This window comes from Lagenorhynchus albirostris, chromosome 12, assembly GCF_949774975.1.
Source record: "Lagenorhynchus albirostris chromosome 12, mLagAlb1.1, whole genome shotgun sequence".
Lineage (NCBI taxonomy): Eukaryota > Metazoa > Chordata > Mammalia > Artiodactyla > Delphinidae > Lagenorhynchus > Lagenorhynchus albirostris.
Window position 1 is genome coordinate 65,527,707 of NC_083106.1, and position 16,414 is coordinate 65,544,120.

Sequence of the window (16,414 nt, forward strand, 5' to 3'; positions counted from 1 at the left end):
TCTCTGAGGGAAAAGGGAGCGGGGTCACAACATAGTTCACGAAGCAGAGTACAAACCGAAGGTTTTATCTTTCCCGCCGGTTCGTAGACGACCAACCATACTGATATTCCATCATGCTCTGCGCCACTTCCGTTCGCGCGTTTTAATTACGTCACGCGCCAGTTCTCGCGGTATCTTCCGGTTGCTGAGGCCCTTTAACAGAGATCTCGCGAAATTTGTCCAACGGGTCCAATCTAGCCTCTCACCCTCCCCCACTCCACCCCCAACCCGTCCTTCCTTTCTCTGTCTCTGTCACCAAACTCTCTCCTCCCCTCCCTTGAGCTCACCGCCCACCTCTGGTTTCCGATTTTAGGCCGGAACCGGAAGTTTTGTGGGCGGGGCCCGGCGGAGGAAAACGCAGCGGAGCCTGAGCCGGGACTCGGCTGTGGCCGCAGCCCCTGTCCCCGCCACGGACCGCCGTGGCTCCAGGTTGAAGGTCGGTCCGGAGGCCGGTGGGCGCGGGTCTCCCCCGGACTGTCCGGGCCGCAACCATCCCTGGCCCCCCGGGTTCCGCAAGGGATCATGTCTACAGCCTCCGCCGCTTCTTCGTCCTCCTCGTCTTCCGCCGGTGAGATGATCGAAGCCCCCTCCCAAGTCCTCAATTTTGAAGAGATCGACTACAAGGAGATCGAGGTGGAAGAGGTGAGCGAGGCCCGGCACGGAGGCGCCGGCCCCGGCCGGTCCAGGTCTCTTCCTGGTCCCGACTCTTAAGGCGCCTCCTCGACCCCTCTGTTTCGTGGGGTCCACCCGGGTGTCCCCACACTCCACGGAGACCGGGCGTAAAGGGGACTCTCCGCGTTCACCTGCTCCGGTGTAGCTCTCTTTTTTCCTCACTTCGGCACTCTTGAGTTTGAATTTGATATTCCGGTGCCTGGATTTGGGTCATCTCAAACAGAGAAGAATGAACTGGTGCGGTCGTGTGGTCCACCAGTTCTCGAATCTGTTCCGTAGTAAAATTCATCAAAGACCATGGCCGTTTTGGAGTTTTGGTTCTCTAAGGCATAGTGTTGTTAAGGGCTAAGGATTTTATTATGTTCGGCTTCCAGCTCAGCGTCTGGCGCCCAGTGAGTGTTCTATGGATGCTTGATAAATTAATACATCCCCAGGTCTAACACAGTTTTTCCCCGAGTACGGAATGGTTCTCAGCTTAGCCGATTCCATAGAGCAGTAGTCGTAATAGTAAGTGTTCTGCCTTCAATTAGACTACTTTAGATTGATTTCACCTTTAGTACTGTAGACTGCTATACGATGAAAAGATGTTTCAAGTAGCATATTCTGAAAAGATAACTAATGATTTCGGTGACAACCAGAATATATCAGACCAAAAATCGCTGTTAGAAAACCCGAATCCATTCTTTATTCTGCAATAAATTATTTTAGAGCAAGGTAATAATGTGCCTTTAATAACTGCTTCTTTCCAAATTCACAGAGATTGGTTGTAAAGTCCACAAAATTTAGAAAAGTAAAACCTGTATATATGTAAAGATACACTTTAGAAAGTGTTAAAACTTTGGTTGAAAACTGTATCTGTTATTTACCATTTATCATTTTTAAAATGTACTAAGCACCTTACATTACATACACCAAAAAGAACCCTGTATGTCCTATATTATAGACTGTCAATTACCTCTACTTTAAAAATTGAAAATTATTTTTAGGTGGTGGCAAGCTAAAAGTAGTGAGATAATTATCCTTCAACAAATAATTTTTTTCTATGCATGTTTTGGAAGAATAATGGACTATTTAATCATATTTTTACTTGAATAAAATAACCTTAAAGGTCACTGAAAACAACCTCATTTTACAAGATAGTGTAAGTGGGAAGAGCAAAGCCTTTGGAAGGAGTTAGATGAAGGTTCAGTATATCAGCTATGCCACTTATTAGCTGTATGATTTGGAGCAAGTCTCCTGACTAACCTTGTTAAGCTTTCATTTCCTTAACTGTAAAATAGGGATAATAATTTCTATTTCATTTTATTTGTATAACAGATTTTATTAGGTAATACATGCAAAACACCCAACACTGCCTGACACACATTACTAGGAAACTGAGTTACAGAGAGGAACAGTGACCTGCTTTAAGGTCACATGGCTAAAAGAAGGACCCATAGTTTGGAAAGAGGGGGGAATTTGTGTGTGTGTGTGTGTGTGTGTGTGTGTGTGTGTGTGTGTGTGTGTGTGTGTGTGTTCTGTTGAGGCTATGATAAATTCCTTTTTAAGAATTGGATAGTTGATCCAGCTTTCATGGCTAACATTCTTTCTTTTTTAAGAATGAAAATTTGGTGAGTCAGTATAAAAGAATTACAGTTTTTAAATAAGCATTTACGTCTGCTCTGTGGTGAACTGTTATGCTTGTAGACTACAGATTGTCATATAATAATAACTTATACTTCATGGTCTTCCAAATGCTTTCACAGACTTACATCATTTGGTTTTTACCACCTTAGTTTTCCCACACTACTTTCTAAAGCATTTTACATTCTTCGTTACTAAGGTGTCATTTATCATTTTACTGCTCTTCCTCCGAAGCCACTTAACTTCTGATTGAGGTTCTGTTTCCAAAGACCCTTCCTTCAGTTTAGATAATATTTCAACTTTTCTTTGGTATTTTTAGGACATTCCTGAGGAGTAAATTTTTGTTTGTAGCTGAAGTTTTCTAATGTCAGGCAGTCATCTAATTTTATTCTTCTCACTTTTTTATTACGCAGTTTAATTTCATGTTAGAGATTGAATTTAGACTTTTCTAATGTTAAAACTGTTACATAATTTTCATTATATTCTTTATTTTCACATTAAAACAGTGTTACATAATCTAGGGTGCACAGCACTCGGTAACTATTTCTTAACTTAGATTCTACTTCTGGCTTAAAATCTTGAATAAGAGAACAGAGAAAGGTGACTAAAAACAAAAAGTATTTTATGTTGCTTTCAGTATTTTATGTGGTACCGGTATATTGCGTATAAATAAAGAAAATCATATTCTGTTTCTCAAATAAGTGTAATTGAATCAGCATTATATCGATTCAGTTGGAAACTATGTAAGAAAAATACTCCAACCATAAGCCAAATATGCATTCATTTCGTAGGTGCATATTTTTAAGGCATCAGCTGATTTTACGCCTTACATTTCTAATATCTGTAATATCATGACTCAGTAATATCAGCGTGGAACTTCCTAAATTCAGTTCTGATATCAAATTATGTCAGGTCTCAGCATCAGAAACCTATGTAGGTACTTTTTTTAAAGTCATTTAGCTTTTGTCGTTGTGGATCTGAGTGTAGAGACTGTTGGAATAAACTGTGAGGTATGCACATTGTGGACTAGCTTGCAAGAAGTGGTGAAGGCAGTGTGTTGTGGTAAAAAAGTGTACCCAGTAGGCTGGGTATTTAGAAAATGTCAGTGCCATACGGATTTTGCCATAATGTGTTTCAGTAACTTTGAGCAAGTCGCCTTATTTTTCTGGGCCTCTGATTTCTCATGTAAAATAAGAGATTGAACAAGATCATGTAAGGTCTCTTCCAGTTCTAAAATGAAAACACATTATTGTTTGCAGTATTTATGCTGTGTTTCCACAGTAAGCTTTAAGAACAGTGATCATGACCTCTTGTGGACTGTAGTTTGTGACTAACTAATCCTGGTTAAATAGGGCAAATGATACCCCCATTTTACAGATATTGACAAATGGTCATAGAATTTGATTTGCCAGAAGCCTCATGTCTAATTAAATGGTAGAGCCAGGAAATGAATTTGCGATTTCTCACTCCTGAGTCATTTGCTCTTTCCATTTGGATTTACAGGGTCACTTTGGTTCTTTCTGAAGTACTCTGTAACCAAACCTTATTGTAAGAATGGGGAAACAAAATACTGATTTCCTTTATAATAGTTGGTCTTGAGCATTTAATGAACAGTGTCTTTTGTGGATAATACTGCTAAGATTATGGAAGATGAATAGAAGGATCCTAGGATTCTCTCCTTAAAAACTTTGACTTACTGTGAGGCTAGATTTTTAGGACCACAAATTTAAAACTATGAATGTAATGTAAATTGAGCATTTAACCCATAATTTGAAAGTAGAGTTTATCACAGAAGGCTCCATTGAGTGGGAAAGATTTTGAAACTACGTTTTGAATAAAGTAAGCATCAGAGATTGGGAAAGATACTAAGATGAATTTTCTTTGCCGTTGTTCCTCTGCCTCTAATGCTCTTCCCCCCAGAACTTCAAATGGCAGACTCCTTCTCACCATTCAAGTCCGACTTCAAATGTTACTTCCTTAGAGAAGCCTTCCCTGAGCAACCTAGATCTTTGTCATTTTTGTTATCCTTCATGGCACTTACCAGTAACCAAAATTATGTATCCCCCCAGCAAAGTTTAACCTGTCTTATTCCCACTTGTAACTCCAATGCCTAGCATCTAAAGGTTTTCTATAAATAGTTGCTGAGTGAGTAAATGAAGTTACCACAGCATAATCATGAGAATTTTAGTGTCCATCTGGTTCTCTTATATGGTCTGGTTCTTTTATGTGATATAACCAGAGGTTAAGATAAGTTAGTGATTCGGCTAAAGTAGCATTTACACTAAAAATGAAATCTGATTCTCTTTGCAAATGTTGATTCCATTACAATCCATTATACCTAGCAAATACTTTGGTTTAGCCAGGGGTAAAAGATGCTGCAAAGGGTGAGGTGCTGAGAGTAAGCCATGTATTGGTGGGCCTTTACTAAAATGCTAAAAAGACCGTATTTAGTATGGTTGCTTTTTAAAGGGGAGACCCACAGTGTTGATGTCAAGAATAGCATATGTGCAAGACACATATAATCATTGCAGCATTTATATCTTCTTAAGTTTCATCATGGAGACATGCAAAGATTTTGTTTTAAAGGGAAATACAGGAAGAACTTTGGTAGTGATGTACATTTTGTAATTTTACGTTATAAGTATATGGGCGACTGATAACAGAGAAAAACCTAACTTACAGTGGCCTGAATAAACTGATTCTATAGATTTGTTAGTCAGAATTAATATTATGAACATCCAAAATTATTAATAAGCTCTTCCACGTGAAGCTTAGTAATTATTGTATTCAGTAGAAATCTGTAATTGTTCTCTCAGTGAAGAGGTAACCACAGCGATAACTTTTATATTGTGCATGTGTAGCTTAAAAGATGACATGGGCATATTATTTGAAAGAAGGGCCTATTAAACAGGTCGGATGTCTTATGGCTGCTTTTAAAAGACTGCATGAAAAAGTCAAAAGAAAGTTTGAATAATCAAAGTTTTACTTTTATGTTATCAAGTCTGTCTTGTCAGCAGATGGCAGTTCTACTCTGCCACAGTTTATTAATAGATATTGAAGTTCTGAAATAGTTGGAGGCTCCAGGTTCTAACTGATAAATGTTAAGATCTATGCTTGTTCTGTCATGTTCCAAATTTCTAGCCAGAGTAGTGGCAGCACAGCCACTACAGGGTCCATTCACATAGACCACAGAACAGAGCCAAAGCAAACTGACAGCTACAGTCACTGAACTAAAAATAACATGAATTGGGCACAATTAAGAATTATTTCATAGTAAATTAAGAGCACAGTGGCATACATGCTTTTCCATGTAGTTTTAGTTTAGGTGGTTTTTTGTTTTTAAAAACCTAACTTGAATAAAGGAATGGAGTAGTCTTCCGTCTTAGAGAAATTAGTTTTTAAAGGAGTTGCTTTCTTTAAACACATACACCAACTTCTGATTTTGGTTTTTGTGCCTTTTAATACTAATTGCATGGAAATATTCTATAATCATCTCTCTTATTCTTCTGTACTTTTTATTAAGAAATTAAATTTAAATCTGCTTTATTACATGAGACTAAAGTTGTGGACCCAAAACCATGAGGGCTAAACCATCGGGGGAGAGCTACATATAATAAGAGAATTAATCTGAGAACATTTTAATTTAGAAAACATTCATAAATTCAGAAGGAAATATTTCTAATTTGATTTCCCTTTTAAAACCAAAGTTCTCTTTGCGTTCCTCTGTTCTTCTATTTTTACATCTGAGGGATTGTGAAAAATATCTGAAATATTTATTTCTAGGTTCACCATTTTGGATGGATGTGTGTGTTGCAGGGGATACTTGTAATTTGGATGTGCACCATTTTTTACACTCTTGGTGAAAACTGATCTTTGGGGAAAGCTGTCAGTTCAAACTAATTGTTAATGATAATATGTCAAAGAACCTTACTAAGATATGAATGCAATCCAAAAAGCATATTTGATTGTGAACTTGAATTAGAAATTTGGTAGTAAGTAAAATGTGACTTCCTTTCAGTGTTTTGTAGTTTGAATATTAGTTTTTTCATTGTTTACCTCAGTTGCCATTGTGTCGCAGTTTGCCATCTGTGCCACTCTTTTCTCCTGATCTACCATGTGTCAGGAAAAACATTAGGTTGCTCACAAGAATTCTCCTTTTCCTTTCTTCCTGCCCAAGATGTCATGTCCATATTATTTATGGAAAACTTCAGCAAGGGAGGGCTCTCTGGTCTATGTCATGGTTTCCAGTGAAGTGTCCTGTCTCACAATTTTGGTTTTAATATAACCTAATACAGTAATTCTCAAATATCACAGTCACCTGAAGGGTTTGTTCAAACACAGATTGCTGGGCCGGACCCTCAGACTCAGTAATTCTGGGTGGGAACCTGAGAATAACATCTTCTCAAATTTCCAGGCAATGAAGATGCTTCCAGCCCAGAGACCACACTTAGAGAGCCATTGGCTTAATGCTTTTGCTGTTTTTATGTCTGCTTTCTTCTTGAAACTCTTCTTTTTTGGCTTCTTGTGGCACATTCCGGGTTTGCCTGCTACCTTATTGACTGCTGCATCTAAATGTTTGCTGGTTCCTTCTCCTCTGTGTTCTAAATGTTGAAGTGCTTCAAAGCTCAGTTCTGTTCATGTTATTTTTTGGTCACAGCATCCAGTTGATTGACTAGAAGTACCAACTGAATGCTGATGACTCTCCCAAGTTTTCATCTCCTGCCTGACTTCTCCCTGACTCATGTTTCCACTTTCTTTCTTGATATCTCCGCTCGGATATCTAATAGGCATCTTAAGCTTTATATGACTAAATCAGAACTCTGTGCCGTTAAAAAAAAAAGAAAGAAAATCTGCTTGCTCCAGTCTTTCTTATCCTTCATTAAACTGGTGCTGAGTCTAGACGTTATCCTTGATTCATCTCTTTTCCTGTCCACCTGTCCTGCCTGCAAGGAGATCATCATTGACTTTACCTCTAAAACCTATCCCAGATCTGCCCATTTTTCTGCACTACCATCAACCTTGTCCTCAAAGCTCTTCTCTCTTGCTTGGGCTGCTTTTACAGCCTCTACCTGGTCTCTCTTTGTATATATGCTAGCTTCCCTACAATCCATTCTTCACACTAGAGCCAGAATGATTTTTTTTTTTAATGCAAAATCATGTCACATTCTTCCTTAAATTCCTCTAATTGCTTCCCATTACTTAGACTGAAATCCACACTCCTTTTCATGGTGCCAAGAGCCGTTCAGGATCCAGAGTCTGCCTCTATCTCCAGCTTTATCTTTTTTAATTTTTTTAACATCTTTATTGGAGTATAATTGCTTTACAATGGTGTGTTAGTTTCTGCTGTATAACAAAGTGAATCAGCTATATGTATATATATGTCCCCATATCCCCTCCTTCTTGCGTCTCCCTCCCACCCTCACTATCCCACCCCTCTAGGTGGTCACAAAGCACCGAGCTGATCTCCCTGTGCTATGCGGCTGCTTCCCAGTAGCTATCTATTTTACATTTGGTAGTGTGTATATGTCAATGCTATCTCCACCTTTATCCTGCATCACTCTTCCCTTTTCCCACTATGCTCCACTCACAGCAAACACTCCAAGTATTCCTCTAGGTCACCACTAAAGTATCACCTTTCTCAGTGAGGCCTTGCAGGACAATCCTGTTTAAAACGGGGGTGGGGGTAGTGCACACACGTGTACACACACACACACACACACAATTATGCTGCTTTTCTTCTTAGTGCACTTATTAGTTTCTAAAATATATCTTTTTTTAAAAAAATAAATCTCGCTTCCTCTTTATGTGTCTCCCTCCACGAGAATATAAGTAGTTAGAGCGAGGATTTTGGTTTGGTTTGTTCCCTTCTTTATCTGGAATGCGTAGGATAACGCCTAGTCTCTAGATGGGGTTCAAATATTGTTGAATAGGAAATGAGGGGGTTTTTTCCCCCTTTAGGGCCTTTACATTAGTTGTTTCTTCTTCTTTGCTCGGTTCCATGTGTCATTCAAATATCAAGTTAGTAACCTCCTCAGATGGCATTTCATACTATCCAGCCATAAGTTTCACCAGTCTCTTTGTCACATTATTCAATTTTTTGGTTTTCTACACAGCATTTATTTTACAAGCTGATATTTTTCTTATTCATTTTTTTGTCTATTGACTGTCTTTTCTTTCCTCTCCCGGCCCCCCTTAAATTGAAAGTACATTCCTCGTAGATCAGGGCCTTTGTCTTATTTACAGCTGTATCTCTTGTATCCCAGATGGATATAGTAGACATTCAAGAAATATTGGTTTAAGAAGTAAAGAAATGAAGTTCATCATTCTCTTGGCATTAGCCTCACTTCACCCCTCGAAAGCAGGAGATCTTACCCATTTTTCCCTGCTTGCTGACTAGGCCTTCCCCTTTGGCTTTCATTGATCCTCTGAAATTCAGCTGAGCTCTACATTTAGCTCCCTGTATTTGAGCTGTCTACCATCCAACAGCCTCCTTCCTGCAGTCAGAAAACTCTTCAGTTACCTTGTTTTTCTCTTGGCAAGAGTTTTTCTGTATCATTTCCCTGTACTGTCGGGGCTGAGAGAACCTGGGTAGGGCCTCCCTCTGACTGTCTCCCTTGCCACACTTACTCATTTGCAGCTTCCCATGTTGGCAAAGCATATCCTGTGAGGCTGCTTCCTCCTGGGGATCTCAGTGAGAAGTTGGGAGGGAGGGGGCGTGGGAATAAGTCTTTCCTGCCCTTGAAGCCCTAAGTCTGTCCTGAAAGCCGCCATCATGGACTCTCACTTTTGGCTCTCTTCAGCCGGGAAGTGTTTTTTTTAAAAATTTCAATGCTGTTGTTTTGTCTTGAATTTCTTCTCTACCTCATTTTCATCCCACAAAGGCAGGAATCAATTCTTTATATATTTTTTTTCTTTCACTCCTAATATTTATGCCATTTGAAAAAAATGAGAAGTCACATTTTGATTCTGTGATATGGTGATTCATAAGAAATAGGTACTTGGTCGTTCAAATGATCAAAATATATTTCTCATATATATGTTTGGTCTTTGTCTACAGTTCCTGGCTCACAGCTCCCCAAACTCTCTGATTTTCGTAAGTGAAGAGAGAGATAAAGATGTCTCAAGGTTAATTTTGGACCACACCTAAGGATGGGGCTGGTTGCCAGGAGAACCAACAATGTGATTAGAGGGTTGGAATTTTCAGTCCCACCGCTCTGACCTCTGGGGAGAGGAGAAGGGCTGGAGGTTGAATCATTCATGGCCCTGTGATAAAGCTCCATATAAACCCAGAAGGACAGGGTTCAGAGAGCTTCCAGGTTGGTGAACACGTGAGGATTGGGGGAAAGTGGGGCACAGAGAGGGTATGGAAGCTCCGTGCCCTTTCCGCTTACCTTGCCTGGCTGTTCCTGAGTTATATCCTTGTGTAGTAAACTGGTAATCTAGTAAGTAAAGTGTTCGAGTTCTGTGAACCACTTGAGCAAATTAATCAAACCCAGGGGAGGGGGTCATTGGTACCTCCAGTCTATAGCTGGTTGATGAGAAGCACAGGTGATAGATAACCTGGCTTGTGACTGGCCTCTCAAGGGGGAGGGGTTGCACTCTGGTAGAACTGAGCCCTTAGCCTGTGGGATCTGATGCTCTCTCCAGGTGGATAATGTCAGAATTGAGCTGAACAGTAGGATGTCCAGCTGGTATCTGAGAATTGCTTGGGAGTGTGGGGAAACCCCCCTCCACACATTGGAACTGGTGATCAGAATCATTAGATACACAGAAATATAATTTGTGAAGCAATGACTCTGTGCCTCTAACCTTTGAATTCACAGCAGTTATTTTTTCTATCATGTGTTTCAGTTTATGTGTACAACCTTGGGCATCTTGGACTTACTTTATTATCATTTTAGATCTGTTGTTTCACCATACATGTGAAATATAATATGGCCCTAATGTGAGTGGAGGCTTCTTAAGTACCTGGGCTCTCATCTTACATGAATATGCCTGTTTGTATTTCAGACAGTTCAAAAAATTGCTTTCTTAAACAAAAGGGAGGAAGCTTATCATGTCCTTGCTTACCCACATTTTGTTACCATAGTTTTACGTTGCAAACTCAGAGTCAGCCATCATCTCAGCACTAGGTGGCATTTGTGCATCACAATTAGTCATGCACACCTTACACAGTTTTTACAACAGATGTATGATCCACAAATGCAATGTTTGGAATCCCTGCAGGGACATTTCTGAGAATAGGAAAATGAAACAAGAGGAGACCTACCGAGTACCAGTTGCTTTGATGTATTTGTAAATATATAATTGAAGAATGTATTAAATTACTTCACAATCATTATTTCATAGTAATATCAATAAGTTGGCTGGTCTCCATCCATGCTTTCTTAGCCGACATTGTCATAAAGTTGAAATTCATTTTAGGACCTGTTTGCTATTCATAGTGGTTAATTGTGAGAGAAATGAGGAATATAGCTCCTGAAACTGATTCATACTCTACTCCAAGCACTTATTATTCTTTTGTAATATTGAAGAATATGCCTGGTTTTGACTTATGAACACTATAGATATTCGCTGAGGAAAATGTAAGCATCTCCCTTTTACTGTTGAGAAAGCAGAAGCTCAAAGACATTAACTTGCCCAGTATTGGTAGCTAATAGGCAGACAGAACCTACACTTAAACTCAAGTCTGTTAGGTTCCAGATCCTAGGTGTACTTTTTCTGTTATTCTGATGGTACCAGGTTTAACCAATAACCATTCACGTTAAAGTAACTGAATGACAAGTCCAAATAACTGATGTTGGTTCCTTTCCCTCATGAGAGGTGTGGAGGAGGGCTAGAGCCTAAGCAGGAGGTCCCTGAGCACCCAGGGCTAGGAATGGAAAAAGGGAAAGTCACTAAAGGAAAGACAGCCCAGTTTCCTTTAACTTAATGACATCCAGAGGCTGAATATAGAGTGAATTGGTCATTACATACTCTAGGCTTCAAATCCTGGCTTCTCTGACCCTGTGATCTTGGGCAACTTGCAACCGTCTGACTCAGTTTACTACTTACCTTAATGGAGGAGGATTAAATGTGTTAATGCATGAAAGCACATAGACTAGTACCTGGCACATGATAGGCATTCAATAAATGTTAACCATTTGGGTGGTTTTATACATTAAGCAACATGAGAAATGTCCATACTGCTTTGTGTAATGTTTGAATTGGAATTTGAGGTATGGCTAGAATGGCCATCCATCTCAGTTTACAACTACTGTGCTGGTAGTTATAAGCACCCCTTTCTTACTCTACAAGGAGTCCCTGTACATGTAAGTTTGCCTAAAGTGAAGACTCCTCCTCCAAGAGAAGATATAACTGCTCCTTTCCGAAATATAATACAGATATATGTGTACAAATCAGGATCTCTAACATTCTGGTGTTAGACTTCCTGGCATCAGACTGCACTTGCTCTTTACTAGCTACATAGCCCTGGGCAAGTTAGTTGATTTCTTTAAACCTAGATGCTTCATCTGTAAAATGAAGATACCTCTAGTACCTGTCACCTAAGGTTGTGTAAATGATGTAATGTATGTAAAGCACTTAGCTTAGTGCCTGCTATATAGAAAGTACATCATAAATGAGAGCTGTACAGGGAATTAGATTTTTTGCTTAAGGAAGTACTTAGGTCTGTTGGAAGTTGAAATGGAGTAGATGGCACCTAACTAAGGTCATGTACAGTGATAATGTAGAATGATTTTGTTCTAACAAGTATCTAAAGCTATTCTTTTGTTGTTGTTTTAATATTTTGGCAAATTTCAAACGTTAATAGAAGTCGAATAGCCTGAGAGAGGAATGAATTCATGAGCTACCCATCAGCTTCAACAATAATACAACATATTGTCAATTTTTATTTTTAACTTTAAAAAAAAACTTTAATGAGATATATTTTACATATCATAAAATTTACCCATTTGAAGTGTACAATAATTTGTACAAATTTGCTAAGTTGTACAAACATCACCAGAAATCAGTTTTCAAACATTTTCATCACCTTGGTGTAGGATTCCTCCTACCCATTTACAGTTAATCCCAGTTTCCACTCTTAGCCCCAAACAACCACTGATCTACTTTCTACCTCTAAAGATTTGCCTTTTCTGGATATTTTATATAACTGGAATCATACAATATATGATCTCTTGTGTCTGGCACTCGAGCGTAGTGTTTTTAAGGCTCATCCATGTTGTAGCATGTATCAGTAGTTCATTCCATTTTCTTGACAAATAATATTCCATTGTATAATACGATACTAGCATGTATCCGTAGTTCATTCCATTTTCTTGACAAATAATATTCCATTGTATAATATGATACTATGTTTTTACTGTCCTTCACAGTGGCCAGTTTTTTATCATCTCTATTTTTAATCTTTCCCATCTACTCCCTACCCCCACTGAATTATTTAAAAGCTACTTTTTAATTTCATAAATATGAGAGCTTAAAACATTGATTATATGTTTCTGCTTTTTATTTATTTTTTTCCAAGCCATCTTCTCTCTATCCTCTCATTCATCTTGCCTGTTTTAATTTGTTTTCTGTCACTAAGAGTCTTTTTTTTTTTTTTTTTTTGGTACACGGGCCTTTCACTGTTGTGGCCTCTCCCACTGCGGAGCACGGGCTCCGGATGCGCAGGCTCAGCGGCCATGGCTCACGGGGCCCAGCTGCTCCGAGGCTTGTGGGGTCTTCCCAGACCGGGGCACGAACCCGTGTCGCCTGCATTGGCAGGCGGACTCTCAACGACTGCGCCACCAGGGAAGCCCTCTAAGAGTCTTTTTTGTTTGTTTTCAGTTTTGAGAATGAAGAGATGTCTAGACCATAAACTTTCAAAGATAGAGACAGTACATTTCATTATCTCCTCACTCTAATGAAAATTCATACCTACTCAGTGGCAAATCCAGATCGTGATGATTTCTAAAAATCTTCTTTAATAAATCTTTCAGATTGGCTTCATTGTTATGCATTAGGCTGTTATTTGTTTCTGATTCTCGTGAGTTTTTTTTTTTAAAGGTCGTTGGAAGAGGAGCTTTTGGAGTAGTATGCAAAGCTAAGTGGAGAGCAAAAGATGTTGCTATTAAACAAATAGAAAGTGAATCTGAGAGGAAAGCTTTTATTGTAGAGGTAAGTTGAAGTGTCATTTCTGTTGTGTAGTTCTTCACCTAAGATACTCTGTGAATTTAATATTATGAAAAAAAAATGTTTCTCGGTTGTCATTTCTCTGTATACTTGAACATCAGCAGTTTGGTTGAACCAAAGGGAATGCCATAGGAATATTTTTTCATTCACACTCTTAATTCTGATTAAAAATTAGGGGAAAAGAGAATTAGCTACATAAATGAATTTGTCCCTGAATTAAAATACAATCTCTTCCATGTAATTCAGGTCTATTTCAAGGCATATAATTTAAATTTTAAAATAGAAAAGAAATGGTAATCTCTCCCATTATCTAAAATTAAGAAGGGAAATTTTATGCACTCATTTTTGACTGAACATTTTTAGAAATTCGAATGAGATTATTTTAAGGAAAAACAATTTCAAATTGGTTTCTCTCATTTAACACGAAAATTTACAACTCTCTTCTCTTACATATTTGATGATGGAGGAGAATTTGATAATCATGAGATTATTGTATTACCAGCTTCATTCTTTTATGCTGTTTTATATATTAGATCACAGTATTTCAATAAATCAATGGTTTTATCACTTTTTAACTTCATTGGCCAGTAGATGAGTGGTCTTTACCTTTTAAACCTTCTGAATTTATATCTGTGATTTTATTTAATTATAATTTCAAAATATACTTCATGATACTTTTTAATGTATAGCATGAAGAAATGAGAACTTAGTTGTGAGATGATGAAGTGGATTTTTGTAATTAGTTGAATGAGTTGAGAAATGCTGATGAATGGTTTGATGTCATCATGAAGAAAGATGATCTATAGTAGTATGTTCCAGGAGTCTGGCTTTATCTTGCCTTATTCACAATTTTTGTTTATGGTTTATATGAGGTCATTGAATGTATACTGTTGTATTGGTAGTTTCCTAAAACTAGGTAAAAATATGTGTTAAAGGCTAGCAATTCAGAGTCAAAAAGATCATAATAGCTTGGAGAAAAAAGTTTCTCATCAAAGTTATGTATACATGTAATTTGTTGATAAATTGTCAAATGGTTCTCCATGTATTCTTACTAAAAAAAAACATTAATCCCCATACCTCCTCGCATCAAGTTTTCTGCTCCCAGAGGCAACTACTTTGAGATCATCCCTTAGTTTTATATGGTATCCCCCAATCCAGAGACTCACACCTTCTCTATAGAAGGTATTATTATATTTCTATCTCTGTATTTATCTCTATATTAAATATATATCTCTATATTTAGGAAGGTATTACACCTTCTGTAAAGAATCAACCTCTAATCTTTGAGACAGTAAAGAGGCAGTCACTAAGCTGTTTGAAGTCAGGGCTGGAGGGAATCTTTGGTCTAACTTTTAAGCAATCTCTCTGCTCTTTTATTAGCTTGTATGAATAGATACCTGGTACTACCACTACTCCTCCACCTTTTGGAAGGTTTGTGAGATAAATCTGGTTGCTTCTCACTTTTTCTCATTTCTTTTAGGTCTGCTGTGTTAGTTATTGCTAGTCATTTGTTGTCCAACTTCCAAAAATATGTACTGTTTTCTCATTTCACATTCTCTTCATCCTTCTGAGTTTATGCCTTGAAAAAAGTACCTTTACCTTCTTAGTGGTATTTGAGGAGGGAACAGGAATAAATGCTTGAATAATCTGCTATCTGAAGCTCAGTAGTGAATCTTAACGAGATGAAATATAATAAATAGTGATATTAAGTCTGTTAGGACTGAAAATCTACAAATGTTGGCTGTAGAAAAATACAGCTTTCTAAGTAGCATGTAGTAAAAAGGTTTACCTTAGTGGACTTCGTATGAGCCAGCAGTATAATGTAGGTAGTAGAGAAGGAAAGGAAGAAGAAAGGGGGAGAAGCAGAAAAGGGAGAGAAGAGAGAGCAAGGTGCAGTTTGGGGGGATATGTTAATAGAAATTTGAGATGTAGAGAAAGGGAGATGAGTACAGCCAAACCCCTCACTGACCTCCATATGAATCATTGGATTGGATTGGATAAAACTGGAAGTAAGGAGGCCAGTTAGGAGAAGGCTGTAGTAATTACTACAGTGGTTCAGGTTGGAATTGCTAAGGCAGTGGTAGTGGGAATGGAGAAGAGGGAGTTAACTCAAGAGATGGAAGATGGAAGGAAGAGAATGCAGATTTTTAGTCAGACCAAAGTTCAAACCCTGGCTGTACTGTTTCCTAACTAGGGTATTTAGCAGCTCATTTAACCTTCTCTGAGCCTTATCTTAAAGGTACCTCATCTTTAAAATGAAAATGATAATACCTACCTTGCAAAGTTGTGAGGATTATACAGTATCTATAAAGTGCCCACCAGTGCCCAGCGTAGAGTAGGTCGGCTATTCATTCAACCATCACCTTTGAAGATGATGATGATGATGATATGGCTTCTTCTGGTTTGGATGACTCAGCTCAGTGCCATCTCGGGGATGGCATCCTAACATTTCTTGGCAAAGTTAATTTCTTCTTCTAATTTGTACTTATGCCTTGTACATAACTCCTGTTATAGCACTTGGCACATTGCTTTAATTATTTGTGTACATGTCTCTCCCCCAGCTAAACTGTGAGAGCTCTGGGCAGGGATTCTGTGCCATTCTGGGCAGGCACTTACGACCACAGTGCCTGCTATGTGGGAAACAGTAATTGCTGATTGATTACGCTAATGTTTTGTACAATGTTAAGATTTGAATGATACTGTGAGATCACTTCGTTAAAAGTTAGCACTTTTTAAAAGAACCCTTAATTTGTCACAGCTTCGGCAGTTATCCCGTGTGAACCATCCTAACATTGTAAAGCTATATGGAGCCTGCTTGAATCCAGTAAGTTTGTCATTTTTTCATTATACTCTGTCTATAAGAAATGATGTGGCAGATACGTGCAGCTGTGTAGTTTATGAAGCTATT

The 16,414-nt window shown here is 38.4% G+C and overlaps 1 protein-coding gene across 5 annotated transcripts in view; it reads left to right on the forward strand.

The window, feature by feature from the left end:
- Positions 1–333: 333 nt before the first annotated feature.
- MAP3K7 (mitogen-activated protein kinase kinase kinase 7) overlaps positions 334–16,414 on the forward strand; it is a 67,903-nt gene continuing 51,822 nt past the window's right edge. The window contains exons 1-3 of one of the 5 annotated variants that reach the window (XM_060167753.1): positions 334–681; positions 13,381–13,491; positions 16,265–16,330. In XM_060167753.1, the coding sequence (XP_060023736.1) occupies positions 562–681; positions 13,381–13,491; positions 16,265–16,330 (297 nt within the window). In that variant the 5' untranslated portion in view covers positions 334–561. The remainder of the gene's footprint in view (positions 682–13,380; positions 13,492–16,264; positions 16,331–16,414) is intronic. The other 4 variants (XM_060167754.1, XM_060167750.1, XM_060167751.1 and 1 more) reach the window with 4 other exon arrangements.